At 37.7% G+C, this 17,836-nt stretch overlaps 4 protein-coding genes across 8 annotated transcripts in view; 1 reads left to right on the top strand and 3 right to left on the bottom strand.

Moving 5' to 3' along the window:
• The window catches only part of LOC116292338 (UPF0415 protein C7orf25 homolog), a 37,082-nt gene extending 31,268 nt beyond the window's left edge, over window positions 1–5,814 (bottom strand). For 4 of the 5 annotated variants that reach the window (XR_004196654.2, XR_004196655.2, XM_031699626.2 and 1 more), the window contains exons 1-11: window positions 5,543–5,814; window positions 4,736–4,991; window positions 4,591–4,634; window positions 4,368–4,461; window positions 3,983–4,127; window positions 3,250–3,331; window positions 2,948–3,023; window positions 2,635–2,725; window positions 2,054–2,147; window positions 1,292–1,372; window positions 247–371 (exon numbers count right to left, since the gene is read on the bottom strand). Coding sequence is in view for 3 of the 5 variants with exons in the window: in XM_031699626.2 (XP_031555486.1) it covers window positions 285–371; window positions 1,292–1,372; window positions 2,054–2,147; window positions 2,635–2,725; window positions 2,948–3,023; window positions 3,250–3,331; window positions 3,983–4,127; window positions 4,368–4,461; window positions 4,591–4,634; window positions 4,736–4,991; window positions 5,543–5,707 (1,215 nt within the window). In the remaining 2 variants the exon portion in view is untranslated. Of the gene's footprint in view, window positions 1–135; window positions 372–1,291; window positions 1,373–2,053; window positions 2,148–2,634; window positions 2,726–2,947; window positions 3,024–3,249; window positions 3,332–3,982; window positions 4,128–4,367; window positions 4,462–4,590; window positions 4,635–4,735; window positions 4,992–5,542 lie in introns of those variants that run through there. The other variant, XM_031699625.2, reaches the window with a different exon arrangement.
• A 431-nt stretch (window positions 5,815–6,245) lies between these two features.
• LOC116292350 (interferon-inducible double-stranded RNA-dependent protein kinase activator A homolog) lies at window positions 6,246–13,334 on the top strand. Its single transcript, XM_031699648.2, has 4 exons — window positions 6,246–6,653; window positions 7,452–7,658; window positions 10,634–10,780; window positions 11,703–13,334. Exons 1-4 carry the CDS (start codon window positions 6,300–6,302, stop codon window positions 12,042–12,044), a joined length of 1,050 nt encoding a protein of 349 aa, XP_031555508.1. The 5' UTR covers window positions 6,246–6,299; the 3' UTR covers window positions 12,045–13,334.
• Window positions 8,296–10,205, bottom strand: LOC148908440 (uncharacterized). Its single transcript, XM_089035401.1, has one exon. It carries the CDS (start codon window positions 10,123–10,125, stop codon window positions 9,115–9,117), a length of 1,011 nt encoding a protein of 336 aa, XP_088891527.1. The 5' UTR covers window positions 10,126–10,205; the 3' UTR covers window positions 8,296–9,114.
• Window positions 13,335–15,934: 2,600 nt separating the features above from the next.
• On the bottom strand, window positions 15,935–17,149 carry LOC116292333 (melatonin receptor type 1B-B-like). The gene has a single exon (XM_031699619.1). It carries the CDS (start codon window positions 17,102–17,104, stop codon window positions 15,935–15,937), a length of 1,170 nt encoding a protein of 389 aa, XP_031555479.1. The 5' UTR covers window positions 17,105–17,149.
• Between the last annotated feature and the right edge of the window lie 687 nt (window positions 17,150–17,836).

Here is a 17,836-nt window from a genome sequence, read left to right as displayed (position 1 = left end):
AAATAAATCCTGTCACGAAGACTAATGCAAGAAAATATTCAAAATTTAAAATATCCAACTGCTTTTCGTTTGAACTTGGAAGTCGTATACGATTGACGTCACTTTTAAAACCTCTGTTGGAAGGGGTGCTAAACATTTTAGTGTTTCAATGGAAGAATTTTAATTTATTCATCCACTCCCATAAATAGTGAATTATTGATTCGAATGGTCTCTTAGTACGTACAGAAGTGCAACTAGTATATATACCTTGTCAGCGTATTCTAGCTGATTTGCTGTGGAGTTAATCACGAGGAAGGTATAGGCACGGCTTGACTCTCTTTGGATTCCGTCAATGCCCTTGAATCATGTAGAAAAACACTGAAGTTTACCCCCTGTACAGAAACAACATGTTCAAATATCAGTTTTATTAAACCCTGAAACCTCTAGGCTTATCTAAGTCAGGGCATGGCTAACTCACAGATCGAACACTGAAACAACCTCTGGGCATGATCTAAGTCAGGGCATGGCTAACTTACAGATCAAACACTGAAACAACCTCTGGGTTGATCTAAGTCAGGGCATGGCTAACTCACAGATAGAACCCTGAAACAACCTCTGGGCTGATCTAAGTCAGGGCATGGCTAACTCACAGATTGAACCCTGAAACAACCTCTGGGCAGATCTAAGTCAGGGCATGGCTAACTCACAGATTAAACCCTGAAACAACCTCTGGGCTGATCTAAGTCAGGGCATGGCTAACTCACAGATTAAACCCTGAAACAACCTCTGGGCTGATCTAAGTCAGGGCATGGCTAATTCACAGATCGAACCCTGAAACAACCTCTGGGCTGATCTAAGTCAGGGCATGGCTAACTTACAGATTAAACCCTGAAACAACCTCTGGGCTGATCTAAGTCAGGGCATGGCTAATTCACAGATCGAACCCTGAAACAACCTCTGGGCTGATCTAAGTCAGGGCATGGCTAACTCACAGATTGAACCCTGAAACAACCTCTGGGCTGATCTAAGTCAGGGCATGGCTAATTCACAGATCGAACCCTGAAACAACCTCTGGGCTGATCTAAGTCAGGGCATGGCTAACTCACAGATTGAACCCTGAAACAACCTCTGGGCTGATCTAAGTCAAGACACTGGGTAACTCACAGATCGAATTGAAATTTAGCGCGTGTAAGGCTATGCGGAGGGAGGAAAACAGGAGAAGATCCCTCAAATCACATGTGATAGAGAACAGAAAGCATTCTCTTTTTCAATTCCTAAATATGAAGTACACAAATAAGGAATGTCGACATACCTGACTGCTTGCCGCTCTCACGAATGATGAATTGGCGGTGACTGTTACAGCTTTGAGTGTGTCTCCCGTACCAAAAACAATCTAGTCGAAACATATTGTATTACCACCACTATAAAATATTATTATATAGTTGGGATAGTACACGCGCGCTGATTGGTCGAAAACTGTGCTTTATTAGTGAACAGAGCACAGTGTTGACGTCATCGACGCGCGCGAAGTGCTGCTAGATCCTGCGACCGTCTTTCTTGTTTTGTATTAAATTCAATACCGAAATAAAATTAGTAACTAAATGATTAAACGAATGAAACAGCTTTTTCCGTGCTCCATTCAGTAATAAAGAACTTAGAAAGCTCAAGAAGTGTGAGAAGCACTCGCCGACGGCTTGTGCTTCTCCTTACCTTTCTTTCGTGCTTACGCCACTTCCTGCATGCTTTATTAAAGAACGGAGCACGGAAAAAGCAATTTTATTTGTTAAATCAAAGACAAAGAGATAGAGACATATCCTGCAATAACTTTCTAACCTCGCACCCTCATATAGCTGAGGCCATGTTGGTTGACTTGAACAAAAGATTTGGTCTTGGTTTCTTTTGTTATGTCAACCAACATGGCGGCCACGTGTTTTGTCCTTGTACATGTGACGTCATAGCCGCCATGTTGGTTGACTTGAACAAAAGATTTGGTCTTGGTTTCTTTTGTTATGTCAACCAACATGGCGGCCACGTGTTTTGTCCTGTTTATTTTCATTGGACCCCCTTTACGTACTTTCGATCGCAGTTTGATGCTCGCGCTGTCTTTTAGACCCATGGATCTTTTCGATGGCTGATCTGGAACGTTTCTGATTTGATCCATAAGCTGGCTACAAAATACACAAAATTCGCCAAGTTATTATCCAGAGAAAGATTATATTATATTTCGTTCTGGCTCACAAGTGTGACTAGATGTGATAAGCAATAGCTTACATCATCATGATTGTAATCATCATAATCATCATCATCATTATCACCATCATTATCATCATCATCATTATCACCATCATTATCATCATCATCATTATCACCATCATTATCATCATCATCATTATCACCATCATCATCATCAACATCATTATCATTATCCTCATCATTAACACCATCGCTATCTTCATCACCACCATCAGCAACACTATCGTCATCCTCATCACCGTCATCTGCATTACTAACATCATCATCACCATCATTATCATCATCTAAATTAACTTTAGCAGCCAGCACCACCACTAAGAGTTTACCACGAGCACCACCATCACCATCACATTATCATTTCTCTTCTTAGAAATAAGTCTGAGGAATTTGATTTTGTCATACCTTGCTCTTTCCTTCTCCTTGGGACCTCCAATAGTCTGAACAATTTTCTCAAAATCGTTAATGGCAGAGCTGCAAACAAGCAGTTCTTTACCTACATAATAAAACCAAAAAATAAGATTATGTGGGTTCACCTATGCATATGTTGCGTGCAATGATGTCGGCAACATTGCACAGTAAAACCAAAAAGATTAATCATTGCCATATTGCGTGCTCAACGATTCATATTTATTGCTCTTGCACATCGTTTGGGGCATGCACAACTTGCAAGGCCATTTAATACCATGAAATCTTGTACTTATGAGAAAACATTTACCTTCAAAATACTCTATCAGAAGTGGAAGTAAGGGACCCCTGCGTTCTTTTTCTGCTTGTGAGTTTAGGATACTATCCTGAAATTACAAGAGCTAAATTGAATCGGTTGGCTTAGTTGGTTGAGCATCGGACATCCAGTCTCATCCATAAATCATTGTAAAGCACCTTTGAACATATCCATATGGAAAAGAGCGCTATATAAGTATCATAATCATCATGATCTATGGTCACTGACTGAGTAAGAAGAACTTGTGGTAGTTTTTAGTTGGAACTATTGTTGAAGGACAGTAAGTAAGTATATACCTTAAACACAAACATAGCTCCGCCATTAGTCACAGCAGATACAAAGGCAATCATGGTCGATACGTCTAGGTTAACACGATTTCTGAAAGAAGGAAAAATGAAGAATGAATGAATAACTAAATGCATAAAAGGATTAAGGAAGATGAATGAAAGGATGGATGGAGGCATGGATGGAGGCATGGAGGCATGGATGCATGGATGCATGGATGCATGGATGCATGGATGCATGGATGCATGGATGCATGGATGCATGGATGCATGGATGGATGAATGGATGCATGGATGCATGGATGGATGGATGGATGGATGGATGGATGGATGGATGGATGAATGGATGGATGGATGGATGGATGTATGCATGGATGGATGGATGGAGGCATGGATGGAGGTATGGATGGAGGTATGGATGGAGGCATGAATGTAAAAAATACACAGATCTGCAGATTTACGGTTGCACAAATGCAAGGATACATGGATGCACGGATGCAAGGATGCACTGATGCACGGATGCACGGATGCACGGATGCACGGATGCACGGATGCATGGATGCACGGATGCACGGATGCACGGATGCACGGATGCACGGATGCACGGATGCACGGATGCACGGATGCACGGATGCACGGATGCACGGATGCACGGATGAATAAAATAAGGTTGATGAAAAGGTATACCCCACATTCTGTGTGTTATAACTTTCTAGTTTCTGGAAGAGACTTGTTAACAACTTACATAGTAATAGGAATCTTGGATTCAGCATTGCTGTCCAGCTGCATGCATGATGATGATACTGCCTCTGGCCTAAGTGATACAGCTTCATTTACTGGGTCAACAAGTACGTCTCCTTGTACATCAATCCCTAACTCTATTAAACACTCTATACACAAGAAAATGGTGCCATAAGATTATAATAACAGTTGTTGTAACGTTGAGGATTGTCTTTCATTGTTTGTTTGTGTACTAATTTGCTTACTTTGTCTGTCTGGCTGTCTGTCTGTCTTGTCCTTCTGTCTGCCTGTCTGTCTGTCTGTCTGTCTGTCTGTCTGTCTTGTCTGTCTGTCTGTCTGTCTTGTCTGTCCGTCTGTCTGCTTGCTTACACATATAATACTAAACTTACTTGCCAAGCTTTCAGTGACCCCATTGCAGAACAAAAACGTGACAACTGGGTTTTGAAAATGCACTGGATGATCCTTACTGCATTCAACAAAAACCTAGTACAAATAATTTGGTCAATTTTAGATTGTATCTAAAAAATCCTCCTATAACAGTATAAGGGAGGTTGACAGAGAGATAGATTTCATCTTCAAATGTGTTAAAAACACCATTTTTTAAAATAATACCTTGGCTTGGTCAAAAAGGTCTTTATCTCCAAACTGTCCTTGACCTAAAAAAATTAAAAATAAATTAATGATGATAGCAAAAATATTAAATGCAAATAGCTTGACACTTGGTAGTGGCCTATAGAATAGGACTTGACTGTATTACCTTCCCATATTTTATGTAAAGATTTAGGATTTCTAGCAATGACTTTGATCCAGTTACTTCCATTGTTAGCAATGACATCAACTATGCAAGAAGTGTTGACTTGCTGTTCTGAATCTTTTGAAGGGCTGAAATTAAAGGTTCTCAACACAGCGACAACACCATTAGACTGCTCTGTTGCCTTGACAACACCTTGTAGATGAGTGAGATTAGTGCTTTGTATGTGACTAGCTTTGATTGGAACTTGTTTTGTTTGAAGCTGTTGAAAAATAAAACATGATGTACTCAAGAAAATCCATATATACTTATTTCAAATAAAGTTATAGTCACCAAAAACCTAGAAAGCTGTGATCACTAAGAATCACGGGGAAATGTTTTATATCCAACAAGTAGAGCTTTTGACACAAACTGCAGAGGTTGAGGATACTCAGAGAAGGTTAACTTGTAACTGGTAGAAGATCTCAAGTCCATCAACAGTTATCAAGCGGTTGAAACATGTAAAATGTATCTACTCATAATCCTTGTTGGTCGCAGCTTTGTAGCTTTTTAGGTGACTAACCATATTGAAATTCATGTATATTATGACAGACAGATAGGCAGATACATACACAGAAACACAGAAAAAGAGAGACAGACATATCGACAGACAGACAGGCAGGTCTCTAAATATGCAGACTTTTAGACAACCAAAATACAGACCAGGCAGGCCACAGACAGCTGACTACTCAAAAGATTAAAGATAAATTTAAGCTCTGGATTCGTAAATATTCGATAATATCCTACTTCAAACAAATATTATTCACTACTCACAGATTCCAAGAATTTTAATTCAGCTTTAATTTTTCTGGTTAGCTTGTGCAGTCCTTCAATACAAGGGTTTAACTTTTCACTTCTTTGGAGAAGAAATGCAGCCAAATTTTGTAGTTCTTGTAGCTTGTCTAGCAGTACTTTCTCCTCTGTCATTGTTCTTGTCATCCATGTGTAGATTATGGGCGTCTAAATTCCCGAAAAATGTATCTAAACTTGACCTGGAAGTAGTTTCGTCCACTATGAAATAATTCTATCCAAAGTCACACAACGTATAAGAATGATAAACATAGCGTGACAAAGAAACTGGTAACCAGTGTAATGACTTCCTGACCTCTGCCAACGAACAGTGTTCTTCGAAATATATAAATGACAAGAGTTTTACAACATTGAAATTAAATATTACAGTACAGATATTTGAATTTTTAAAATGTTTTATGATAGACTAGCTACTTCCGCTTTGAGAATTGTGAAACGACCGTGAGTCTTCGCGCGCCATCTTTATTAAAAAACTGAGAATTTTATTCTTAATAAAAAATTATATGAGAAAATTTCACTGCTTACTTATTTTTGAATAAATATAGGCATATATAGAAAAAAGTTTATTGAAAAGTTTTAAATAGAAAAATAATAAAAGCCGGGAGAATGACTGGGCTGTTTGTTTATACTCAGTCTCTCGCGGTCTAGTATGCAATACAAAAGAATTTCCAAGAAATGAAATAACAGTCATTTAAGAAAAAAGAGAAAGCTTGTGAGTGAGATGGCTTCCACAACGCCGGCCAAGCTTGGAGAAACGATCCGCTTTTTAGAAAACGTTGGAATGCATCAAGATTCTATTGATTTGTTAATGCTTGCTTCATCACAACATTCAATGATTGTACGATTCAAAAATCTAGTGGAAGATGCTTCTCAAAAAACCTTCATATGTAAGGTAGAAATCGGTGGTTTGTTAGATGAATGTATAGGTTATGGGCAGTCGAAGAGAGAGGCGAAGATCAATGCTGCCGACGACGCCATCGCGAAGTTGACTGATTATGTGAAGGTCCCAAAACCAAGGGAAGGAACTCCACAGGAGGAACCTTCTTCATCGAGAAGACATGAAACAGATGTTACGGTATGCTAAAGGAATAGGATTTTATAGAATATATTTTGAGGTTTTACATGTGTAAAATGCTTATTTGTCTAAATTATTACTAGTTCGTGTAATAAGGCCCCTTTCTCTTTCTTATGATAGTAATCGAATACATCTGTATTATTAATTCACCCTTAAATGCATGGAATGTACCACCAAAGACTTGATAAGGTTTAATGGTTCATAAAAGATAAAAAGGGGGCCTTTGCAAGTGTTTTGAAAGGAAAATTGAAATATTTGAAGGATGTGAGGCATGAATACAGTTGAGAGTGTGACAACTGATGACACATATGGGGAAATTGAAGTGTGGCTGCATTGAATTGAACTAAAATGACTCTATTTCAACTGAAAAAGACACTCAAAAAATCCATATTGTATCCATATTCATGTGTCATGTCAATGTGTCTCTTGCTCAACCATTAAACAAAGAAATGATACTCTATGAAATGACTTATGGTCTTTCAGCCATTCTCAATCACACGGGCCCTCTAGCAATTGTTTGTCGCGACAAAGAAGGTTTTGGTGGACGTCAATCACAAGGCCATTCCATAACATTGTCAGAAAACACAAAGCTATAACGGCACGTGCCTATAGAATGTCATGGAAATGCCTTGATTTACGTCCACCAAAAGCTTCTTCGTTGCGACAGAAACAATCGCTAGAGGGTGCGTGTGATTGAGAATGCCTGTAAATGGGAAAACATTGCACCACAACGAATATTAGGACTATTCCAGAATGCTATAAGTACATCATTAATTAGCCCATATGATTGTGTTCTAGACATCTATGAATGAATCCCCAAGCTACAGATCCAGTTATCCCAGGTCACTATCATTGCCTGAGAATACCAACAATCTTTCATTGGCCCATAATTCAGTCGGAGAGCTGCAAGAGCTTGCTATGCAACGAGGATGGCCAGCTCCTGAATATAAAGAGATTGACGAATATGGGGAACCACATCGCATGACTTTTTTAATAGAATGCAAGGTATTTGCAGTTCTTAATTCGTTAGAGTAATAAAATATTATTTATCTTATCCGTAACATCATGGAAGTTTTCAAGGGCATATGGAATGTCATGGAAATGCCTTGTTTGACATTCACCAAAACCTTCTTGCTGTGATAGGAAATTCTTTACAGGGCAAATCGAAAAACCATGGGCACCTGGAAATATTTCAGGAATGTTCTATTCTTCTTTGGCCAATCAGAATTGACTTTCTAACCACAAGATAATCGAAAGATAACACTGACGCTTCTGATTGGCTTGAAATTTTTTCTAGGTGCCCACTTTTTTCTTCCGATTAGTATATGTAATAAGACTCCATGCTGTCCAATTAAGAAATAATTGGACGAGGAAAATTTCGAGGACTGACAAAATTGGATGAGGCTGTAGGCCGAGTCCAATTTGGCAGTTGAGAGGAATTTTTCGAGTCCAATTATTTCTTGATTGGGGAGCATGAAATACCATTACCTATTAATTATATAGATACCTAATTAATCCCATATCAACAAGACCTGTCCAATTACGAAAATAACTGGACAGTTACCTATATGGGATTAATGAGAAGCTGTATAATTAGCACTGTAATATACCAACAAAGAGTAATGAGTTTATTGCTGCATTTCCATCAAAATGTTCTCAGTTTTATCAAAATGACATATGATCATTTTACTTTTAAAATATTTCCTTATAACTAGTTTTAAATAAAAATATACTCAAAAAAACTTTTTAAATATTTTACAAACTCGAATAAAATACTAAAAATAATATTTTAAGAAGCAGAAAAATTTTGAAAAACAATACTATAACAGATCTTTTGAAGATTACAAATGTATGAATATGAACATGTACAACATGTATAGACAGATTATACTTTTAAACACTTTTAGTAGACATACTGAAAAGGATTGGATTCAAGGGGGATTGGACTCCAAGGGATGGCAGAAGGCTTCCAAAAAGTATTCGTCCCTACCCTGCAGAAAGACACTGATAATCCTAGTTGATGGAAGGGGCTAAAACAATTTGTATTGTACTAACATATAAGTTCCTGGAAATATTCATACCTACTCTCCATGGAGAGGGACTGGAATTCCAAAGGGTGGAGAGGATCTGAGTAGGGTATATCGTGTAGTTCCAGAAAATATCCATACCTACCCATAGAGGGGACTAGATTTTCACAGGGGCTGGGAGGGTATATTATGTAATTCCAAAACTTATTTAGATCTTCTCCATGGAGGGGTATTGAAAATTGCCAGGAATGGGGAGGGCTGTATAATGTAGTTTCCAAAAAAAATTCATATCTCTACATGGAAGAGGAATAAATCGTCAAGGGTAGGGACAGTGGGTCCAGACAAATCGATCTCTCTTCCTGGGTCCAGCATATTCATGGAATTTCAGAATGTCCACTAATTAAAGTAGTTATGTTAGTGCCTATAAGTCCTGATTAATTCTTGGATGCCTGTAGGAATACCTTAGCATTACATTCCTTGCATTCAATCCTCAATACCGAGCTCTTCCCATACTGCAGGCCCTTCTCATTGCATGCAATCATAGACCCAATGCATGGATGCATAGACTGGACGGCATTCACCAAACTTTGTATCTCAATATAACGATATGTCTGTCCATCTAGTAGTGACCCTTCTCTCTTGAGCCTTTTATAGGGGGTAGCTATGATAGAGCGTATCTTTTTGACAGTCAAAACACGTGACTCTCTGTTTTCTGACTTCTTTTGTGCAGGTGTTGAAACTGGAGCTGCCATAATTACACTATCGTCTTCATCAATGTCATTCTTATCTTTCCTCGCTGAAAAAACCTTTTGCATTTTAGCCTCAGATTTTTGAATCTTAGGTGAAGGAGTAGGAAGGATTGGAAAAGCTAATACCTCGTCTTTCTCGTCGTTATTTATTTTCGTATCCTGTTTTACTTGTGGTGAAGGAGTAGTGTGAACTATGATGTCAGAGACCTGGTCTAAACCTTTCTCCTTAGGCGAGGAATTCTCATTAACTGCTGATCGTAAATCTTCGTCGTCTTCTCGTTTGAGGTCATTCTCATTAGCCACTTCTATGTTCTCTGACTCAGGTTTTGTTCTGTCCAACATGTGGCTCGTACAACCGCCATTTTGAACATGAATTTCTTGTTCAAATTTCTGACACAAATCGACTTTAACTGTAGCTTTCTTTTCTTCAACGCTACAATTATCACTTTCTATTCGTTCTTCTAGCTTTGCAGTGTCATCTTTAAACTCAAGAACATTCTCTCCAGTTGTTTTTTCAACAATGAGTGCTGTTGTTTCTTGGTCTTTTCTGGTTTTGTTCAACTCGAGTTCGTCATCTCCAAACTTTTCTTCCTCACAATTCGTCTTCTTTTCTTTCTTTTTTGGCCGTCTTAGCTTCAGAAATTTACCCCATTTGGAAATCTTCAGAAATCCTCGCTTCTTGGAAGTTTTTGACATCTTTAAATTGGAGAAATGAAGGAATAAAGTGGGCGTTTTTTTCGTTTGTACGAGAAAATTGTACGTTGAAAATTGAATTCGAGCGCGCTGAACTACTAGGTGGTTACTAAGCTGCCACAGGAAACCCAATATTTGTGTAGTTTTTCCTCTCCTCTCCTCTCCTCTCCTCTCACTTTTTTTATTCGCCAGGGGCGTAGCCAGAATTTTCCAAAGGCGGAGGTCCAAACTCAAAAATTAGCCATTTTGTTTGAGCCTCCGAAACGCCCACTATTTTCGATTTATCTTTTATTTTTTTTATTTCTAAAAAGCTGCCATTTTAGGGACAAAGCTACTATCAGAAAAGAATTATCCTAGCTTCTAGACGGTACCTTTGTTATTGTACCAGTCGAAATGGACAAAGTTACTCCCCTGAGGTTGAAAAGACAAAGCTATTCTCACAAATAAATTGACCTTCTAGTCGGTACCAACCTTTCACTTCTCAAAATATATTTTCAAATTGTTTTTTCAGTTAAAACATAATGTGTGTGAAGGTCGAGGAAGCTCTAAAAAGACAGCAAAGAAACAAGCAGCTGAAAAAATGTTAAAAATGGTTCAACCAAGTGTTAGTTCTGGTCCTTTTATTTCCAGAAATCTCAGTACACCAGGTTTAGAGCAGGTATTTATTAGAATTATCTATACATCATGAAAAGTAAAAACGTATCTCATTCTTGCTTGAATCAGAAAACTGCTAGGCATTCCAACATTTTTCTAGCTGGTTTTATAATTAGGAGTGCAAAAAATTGGCATAAATACAGGGAATCCAGATACGTAAATCATTGATACCAATGATGTGCAGATAATTAATTCAATTAAAAAAATATGTAGAATAAAAAGAGTGGGATAATGACCTCCTCATAAACGCGTAGTCTGCATAGCAGGGACAGATCCAGCCAAAAATATAGGGAGGGGGGAGGGGGTGGTTGACCCAATAGACCTTATTCGTGGTGTGACAATGTTTTCCCAATTCAGCGTGACGAACCTCCAGGGGATTCATTTTCTTTTGTTTTTACTCTTCGAAAAATTCATGAGTATCCCAAAGGATACGAAAGGAATAGCGATGATATCCCGACGAGTTTCAAAACAAGAGCTCTTCATTCCCCCAGAGGTTTGTCACGCTGAATTGGGAAAACATTGTTACACTACGAATAAGATCTATTTTGCTTGACTTGTAAGGTACCAAGGCTCATTTTACTTTAAAACCATTACTTTTATCAAATAAAACTAGATATGGCTGAAGGGGGGGGGGGGGGGAGGGAGGGCTATGCAGCCCCTCTTTGCCCCTCCCTGGACCCAGCCCTGCATAAGCAGGCTTTCTAGGGAGGGGTAATTTTATAACCTTGCCAACAGGTATCCCACAAATGAAAATATCAGCTAAGCTTCAAGAAGCGAGAACGAAGACCTCGTGGCCAGACTCTCCGACCTAGATAAGCTTAGCTTTTTTAAATACTAAATGATACTTATGTTATTTTCATTTGTGGGAAATATAAATTAACCAGGCTTCTTAGGTTTTTTCCTTCTTTTTTCCCCCTCCCCTATAGCGAGATTCTCCTCGTGCTAGCGTCTCTACAGCAGCCATTATGAGGACACGTGGGAAAGAGCCCCCTATCTCATCTATTCCATTAGAAAAAATGAAGATAAGCTCATCTGAAACAAATCGACGACCACAAAATTTCTATTGCAACAAACTTAGCAAGGAGGCCAAGAAAAATAGCTGGAACATTGAATGGAAGGACCTTGGAGAAAAGGGATATAATGGAAACTATCAGTGTTTTGTCCAAATCTCCACTGATCCTATGACTGTATGCTGTGGCTCTGGGCCTACTCTCTCATCTGCACATGATGACGCGGCCATGAATGCTCTGAATTGCTTGAAAGAATAGGCTTTGATGAAGTTTTTTTGTTATATCAAGCAGATTCTTGTCATGGATTTGTGTTGGAGAACATGGTGCATATTGGTCTAGCTTGGGTACAAACATTTCGTACACCGATGTCTTTGTATTCAGCGGTGAATAATGCATTCTGGTCTAGAGGTACAAAAATATTTTGTTCGCCATGTTTTTGTGTTCCGCGGTGATGCATTCTGGTCTAAGTACAAAAATATTTTCACCATATTTTTGTGTTCAGCGGAACGTGATGCATTCTGGTCTAGCTTAGGTACAAAAATATTTGTTCACCATGTTTTTGTGTTCATCGGGACGTGACGCATTCTGGTCTAGCTTGAGTATAAACATGTTTTGTTTATCACACGCTATATGGGAGTTAACTCGGAATAGCGATGGTGCATTTCTGGTCTAGCTTGGGACCAACATATTTTATTCAGGGCATCATGCCTTACATTGATGTTCTCAAAAGCTAGACCCTGGTCGGGATAGGGAGCAGTGTGCATGCATTCTATAACTTAAAGAAAGTCGGGTGGCAGTTTACCTAAGTTGGACCACGTTGCAATTGTTTTGTTTTTGTTTTTTTTTCCTTTTTTTGTTTTTTTGTTTTTATTATTATTTTATTTTTATTATTATTTTATTTTTTATGAATTTTTTTAAATTTTACTGAAACCGCCTTGATTAACTGGTCGTACGTGCTTGCATTGTGTAAGTTTATGATCATGACAATAATAATAATAAATAATCTTTATTGAGGTTATCGCTGTCACCATAAGGTGATTTACAAGAGAGACCTCTAAAATAAATATATAACAAAAAAGAAAAAAGAAGACTAAAATATAAATATATAAAAAATAACAAAAATGTAAATTTACAAATAATGACAATGTTAGAATGCAGACACTAAATGTGTGCAACACAGAAGCTAGGCATATTACCACTGAACTTTACAGTGCTCAGTATCAATAGAGCAGAGTGTTGCACACATTCAGTGTCCGCATATCAAATAGTCAAATATTAAAAATAGATATTATATATGAGATATGAATAGGATTAATTAAAAATTATTAGTGTCGATATTAAAAACTATTTAAATTTCTTAAAGCTCTTTTAAAACTAGCTAATGATGGGCTTTGTCTAATTGATAAGTCTAATTCATTCCAGTCGTTTGAGGCAAAATTTGTCGATGTCCAGTGACCCCAGTTTCTAGTAGAAGCACTCTTACGGATATTGTTCTTAGATCTAGTGTTATAATTGTGTATGTCTTTATTAAATACTAAGTTAAAACGATGTGAAAATAAATCATTTAAACATTTATAAAGAAAAGTTGCCCTATGCTCGGCCCTACGTCTTGCAAGAGTTTTCCATTTCAGTTTATTCAGGGCCTCATTAGAAGATGATCTCATAGGTAAGTCTAGAATTATTTTTGCAGCTTTGTTGTGTAAAGTTTGAAGCTGCAACATTAGAGTGGAATTGCCCCTATCACCCCATACAATGTCTGCGTAATCAAATAATGGTAATACATAGCTGTTAAAATACAGCAATCTAGCATCTAAAGGTAGACAATAACGAATACGTTTAAGTAGACCTAGCTTCTTATTTATCTTGGAGAACATTTGATCAACATGATCTTGCCAATTTAAGCGACTGTTGATAACAATACCTAAATACTTAAATGAAGTAACTTCATCAAGGTCTGTATTATCAATATTAAATGTAATAGAGTCTATCTTAATCAGTCGTTGACTGCTACCAATGATCATAAACTTAGATTTACTTGTACTAAGTGTCAAGTGATTTAACTTTAGCCATTTGTTCAGTTTTTCCAAGTCTGAGTTCATGTAGGACTTGATATTGTGCAGAGATTTATCAGAAATGAAGAGAACAGTATCATCTGCGTAAAGAGTTACGTCACAGTGTTCCAAGTGATCTGGTAAATCATTGATATACAACGAAAACAGTAAGGGACCCAAAATGGAGCCCTGAGGTACACCAATTTGGACTAATTCTGGACCAGATTTTGTGTCATTGCAGACCGTCACTTGGCATCTATTGGATAGGTAGGATTCAAACCAGTTGTAAGCAGGAGAAGTATTCAGAACACCAAGACTGCATAACTTAGATAGTAGGATAGAATGATTTATCGTGTCAAAGGCCTTAGTCAAGTCAATAAACACAGCACCAGTAAGCTTTCCTTTATCCATGGATGAGAGAATTTTGTCTGTAAACATAGCCGAAGCAGTGACAGTAGAAGAGTTTAGTCTGAAGCCAAATTGTTTTTGAGAAAGCAGGTTATTATTACGGAGATAAGAGTAAAGTTGCATGTGTACGACTTTCTCTAAAAGTTTGCTAATAGTGGGCAGTACCGATATCGGTCTATAATTAGAAGGATCTTGCTTACTACCCTTTTTAAAAAGAGGAGATACCTTTGCCAATTTCCATGTAGACGGAAAACAGCCAGTGTCTATGGAGATGTTAAATAACGATGTGAGACTTGGTGCAATAATATCAGCAGCATCCTTTAACAAACGAGAACTTATTTTGTCTAAACCAACTGCTTTGTTAGGTTTAAGTTCATTTATCATTTTTACAACAGACTCATAATTGATCGCTTGAAATTCAAAAATGCTGGAGGCTTGTTTAACGCCATTAGCTGTCAAAGTGTTCCTCATTGAGAATTTCTAAGCTATTTATTAGGCCGTAAATGTAAAAACATATAGCAAGAACGTACTTGCCATTAAGTGTACTCAAGCACTTTCGTTCTGTGATATAGCTGACATATATATTTCACATATTTCGCATCAAGTATTTCTCTTTATATTGCGATTTCAAAACATGCCGGCTGTCTTCTGAATCTTGCATCTTGCATGTTTACTAAGCTTGAAATTTATTTCATCAGTGTAAATAATGTATGTAAAATAAGTGGCAGGCAGGCTTATGACTTTAGCTACCCTTCATAGCCAATAAATTTAGCGACAATTAATCATTCTAAACTTAAGCGCAGGCGCTGCATGATTATCTTTCAATTTTTAGTACAATTATTGAATATATAGGCATAAAACTAATTAAATGTATTCATTTTCAAAGATATTTTCAATTAGTTTAAAAAAAGAAGTTGTCAGAGGTAATTGATACAAAGCTGCAAAACAGCAATAACACAGTATACACCTATTTCAGAAAAGGTTGTCATCGCCAAATCAATAGGTGAAAAAAGCGATAGGAAATAGGTCATTCCAAGTTCCATGAATAGATGGAATGAATTGTGTTTCTGCTTCTTATTCTCGTCAAGAATAAGGACCTTAGTGTTGACACTGATCCAATGTTCTTTGTATTCAACGAAACCATTTCAATGACTTGTGTTTCTGCTTCTTATTCTCGTCAAGAACAAGAACCTTAGTGTTGACACTGATTCAATGTTCTTTGTATTCAACGAAACCATTTCAATGACTTGTGTTTCTGCTTCTTATTCTCGTCAAGAACATGGACCTTAGTGTTGACACTGATTCAATGTCTTTTGTATTCAACGAAACCATTTCAATTGCTTATGTTTCTGCTTCTTATTCTCGTCAAGAACATGGACCTTAGTGTTGACACTGATTCAATGTTCTTTGTATTCAACGAAACCATTTCAATGACTTGTGTTTCTGCTTCTTATTCTCGTCAAGAACATGGACCTTAGTGTTGACACTGATTCAATGTTCTTTGTATTCAACGAAACCATTTCCATCACTTTTAGCGCTGACAACTTTTTTTGCCGAAAAAATGGGTGTATCAAAAACGATATTTTATTTTATGCGCTGAGATATTACACTCGTTTTAAAAAAAAATCCATCGAATCGGCCAGGAATTCGGGATTGAACTGGACGCCAACACCGTTTCCTTACTTTGGGCTAATTTTGGGGACTTTTAGGGACTGTTTGGATGGCTGCGGACCATCGCTTTTGAGTCGTTGGCTTATATGCCGCATTAGTAGCGGTTAATACTGACATTTCAGTGCCATAAACACCAACTCTTGTATTATTTTTAAAATTGAAAATCTTGAGGAACTCATTCCTAAAAGATCGGTTCATACCTCCATAGATAAATGCGTTGACAGCGCTACCAATAGTCCCAAAGTACAACCATATAAGATGAACTTGCCTTGGGAGATATTCATAAAAATGAAAAATATTGCTCGTAATAACAATGACTTCATAGACAATTACTGGCGTCCAGCAAACTGCAAACGCAAGGACCACTCGAAAAAGCGTTCTAGTTATGTCAATCTCTTCGATATTCGTTCTCGTGAAAGGTGTTGTAGACGTTTCGTTTTGCTTTCTCGCTGCGTGTCTTGCGCCTAGTAACGATTTCGTAACATTTCTTTGATGTTCGCGAACTTTACGAAATACTTTTTTATAGCATCGTGTTATCAGAACTGTGGGTATTATGAAGAAGACTAGAAATGCTACGATTTGGTAGATGAAGGTAAGGCTTTTGGTACCAAGCCAAGCGTACATCACGCACGAAGCTTTAGCTGATTGAAACTTCACACGCAGCCAATTAATCTTGATGAGAAATGCAATGGTTATCCCAATCGACAACCACACAAAAAGGATCATCACCAATGTGGACCTCATTGAGAAATATCGATTGTAAACCCTAGGTTTTACAACGCGGTAGAATCGATTAACCGCGGTAACTGCCATAGTGTATAGAGAAATTCCCGCCAGGACGTAGATCCAGTACGCCTGAAACTGGCACCCAAAACTCGAGTAAATCCAACGACCTTCAATTAGAACTCCAGCAGCAATAGGTATACATAAACAGGCCATCAGAATATCTGAAATTGCTAGGCTCAGAATAAAAACATTTGTTACCCGTCGTCGGAGAGCTTTATTTCTGTACATGGCTAAGCAAATAAGGGAGTTGCCGAAGAAAGCTGTAAGCCCAATGGCTATCAACGCTCCTGCCTCTAGGATAACTTCTGCCATTCCTCGTTCCAAAAGTTCTTGAGCAAACATTTTCTCGAGTTGAGCACTGAGATCTGAATTATTTTCACGATTATTGGTGGTGTTTGCCATTTGATATGTTTAAAGCGTTTTCTTTAGTCTTGTTTCCAAATTGCCTCGGCGGCTCTTGTCGTACAAAGATTCAACGCGGAAAAGAAATTCAAATGAACAGTACCACTAGAGGCGTGAATTGAAAATCGAAACATTTGTAACATATTTTATAATTATAAAGAGTTACTTCAACTGTGAAATGTTTCTTCCGATTGGCTTTTCAAGCTGTCAAATTCTGATCAAGCTCAATAATGCACCGTACGTTTCTCATAAGACAAGTGTTGATACAGAATCGCATCTTCAAACCATCAACAAATAGAAGCTTCCAGCATTCTGGAATATAATTTCCACAAAAATGTGAAAGAAAGGTGCAAATAACCTTGAAATACAAAACAGAATGAATTGCAAACAAGTTATAAAATCCTGACTTTCAAGGTTCTTAGCCATACAATTCGGCTTCTTCTGAAGCCGGAATTAAAGACCCGCCAGCTGAAGTGTTGAATTAGATTTACCACCGAGTGTTGGCGATATCTTCGTTGATAATTCGTTGTAAAAATGATTACCATCGATACAATGTTATTAGTAACAACAAAAAGCTGTCAATCCATGCACTGTTGCTTGATTTGAGTACCACGAGCTCTCTTAGTAGGAGTTGAGAAAATCAATTTGGTTTGCTCGGTCTCTTGTTAGCATAATTTTCAATTATAACTTGGTTTCTTTGAGAAACGTTGCGCTGTTTAAGCACCTGCATAC

Source organism: Actinia tenebrosa, unplaced genomic scaffold (genome assembly GCF_029948245.1).
Source record: "Actinia tenebrosa isolate PJP-AT-01 unplaced genomic scaffold, QUT_ActTen_1.0 PGA_scaffold3__52_contigs__length_22856419, whole genome shotgun sequence".
NCBI classification, from domain to species: domain Eukaryota; kingdom Metazoa; phylum Cnidaria; class Anthozoa; order Actiniaria; family Actiniidae; genus Actinia; species Actinia tenebrosa.
This window is presented reverse-complemented; position numbering and strand designations above follow the sequence as displayed.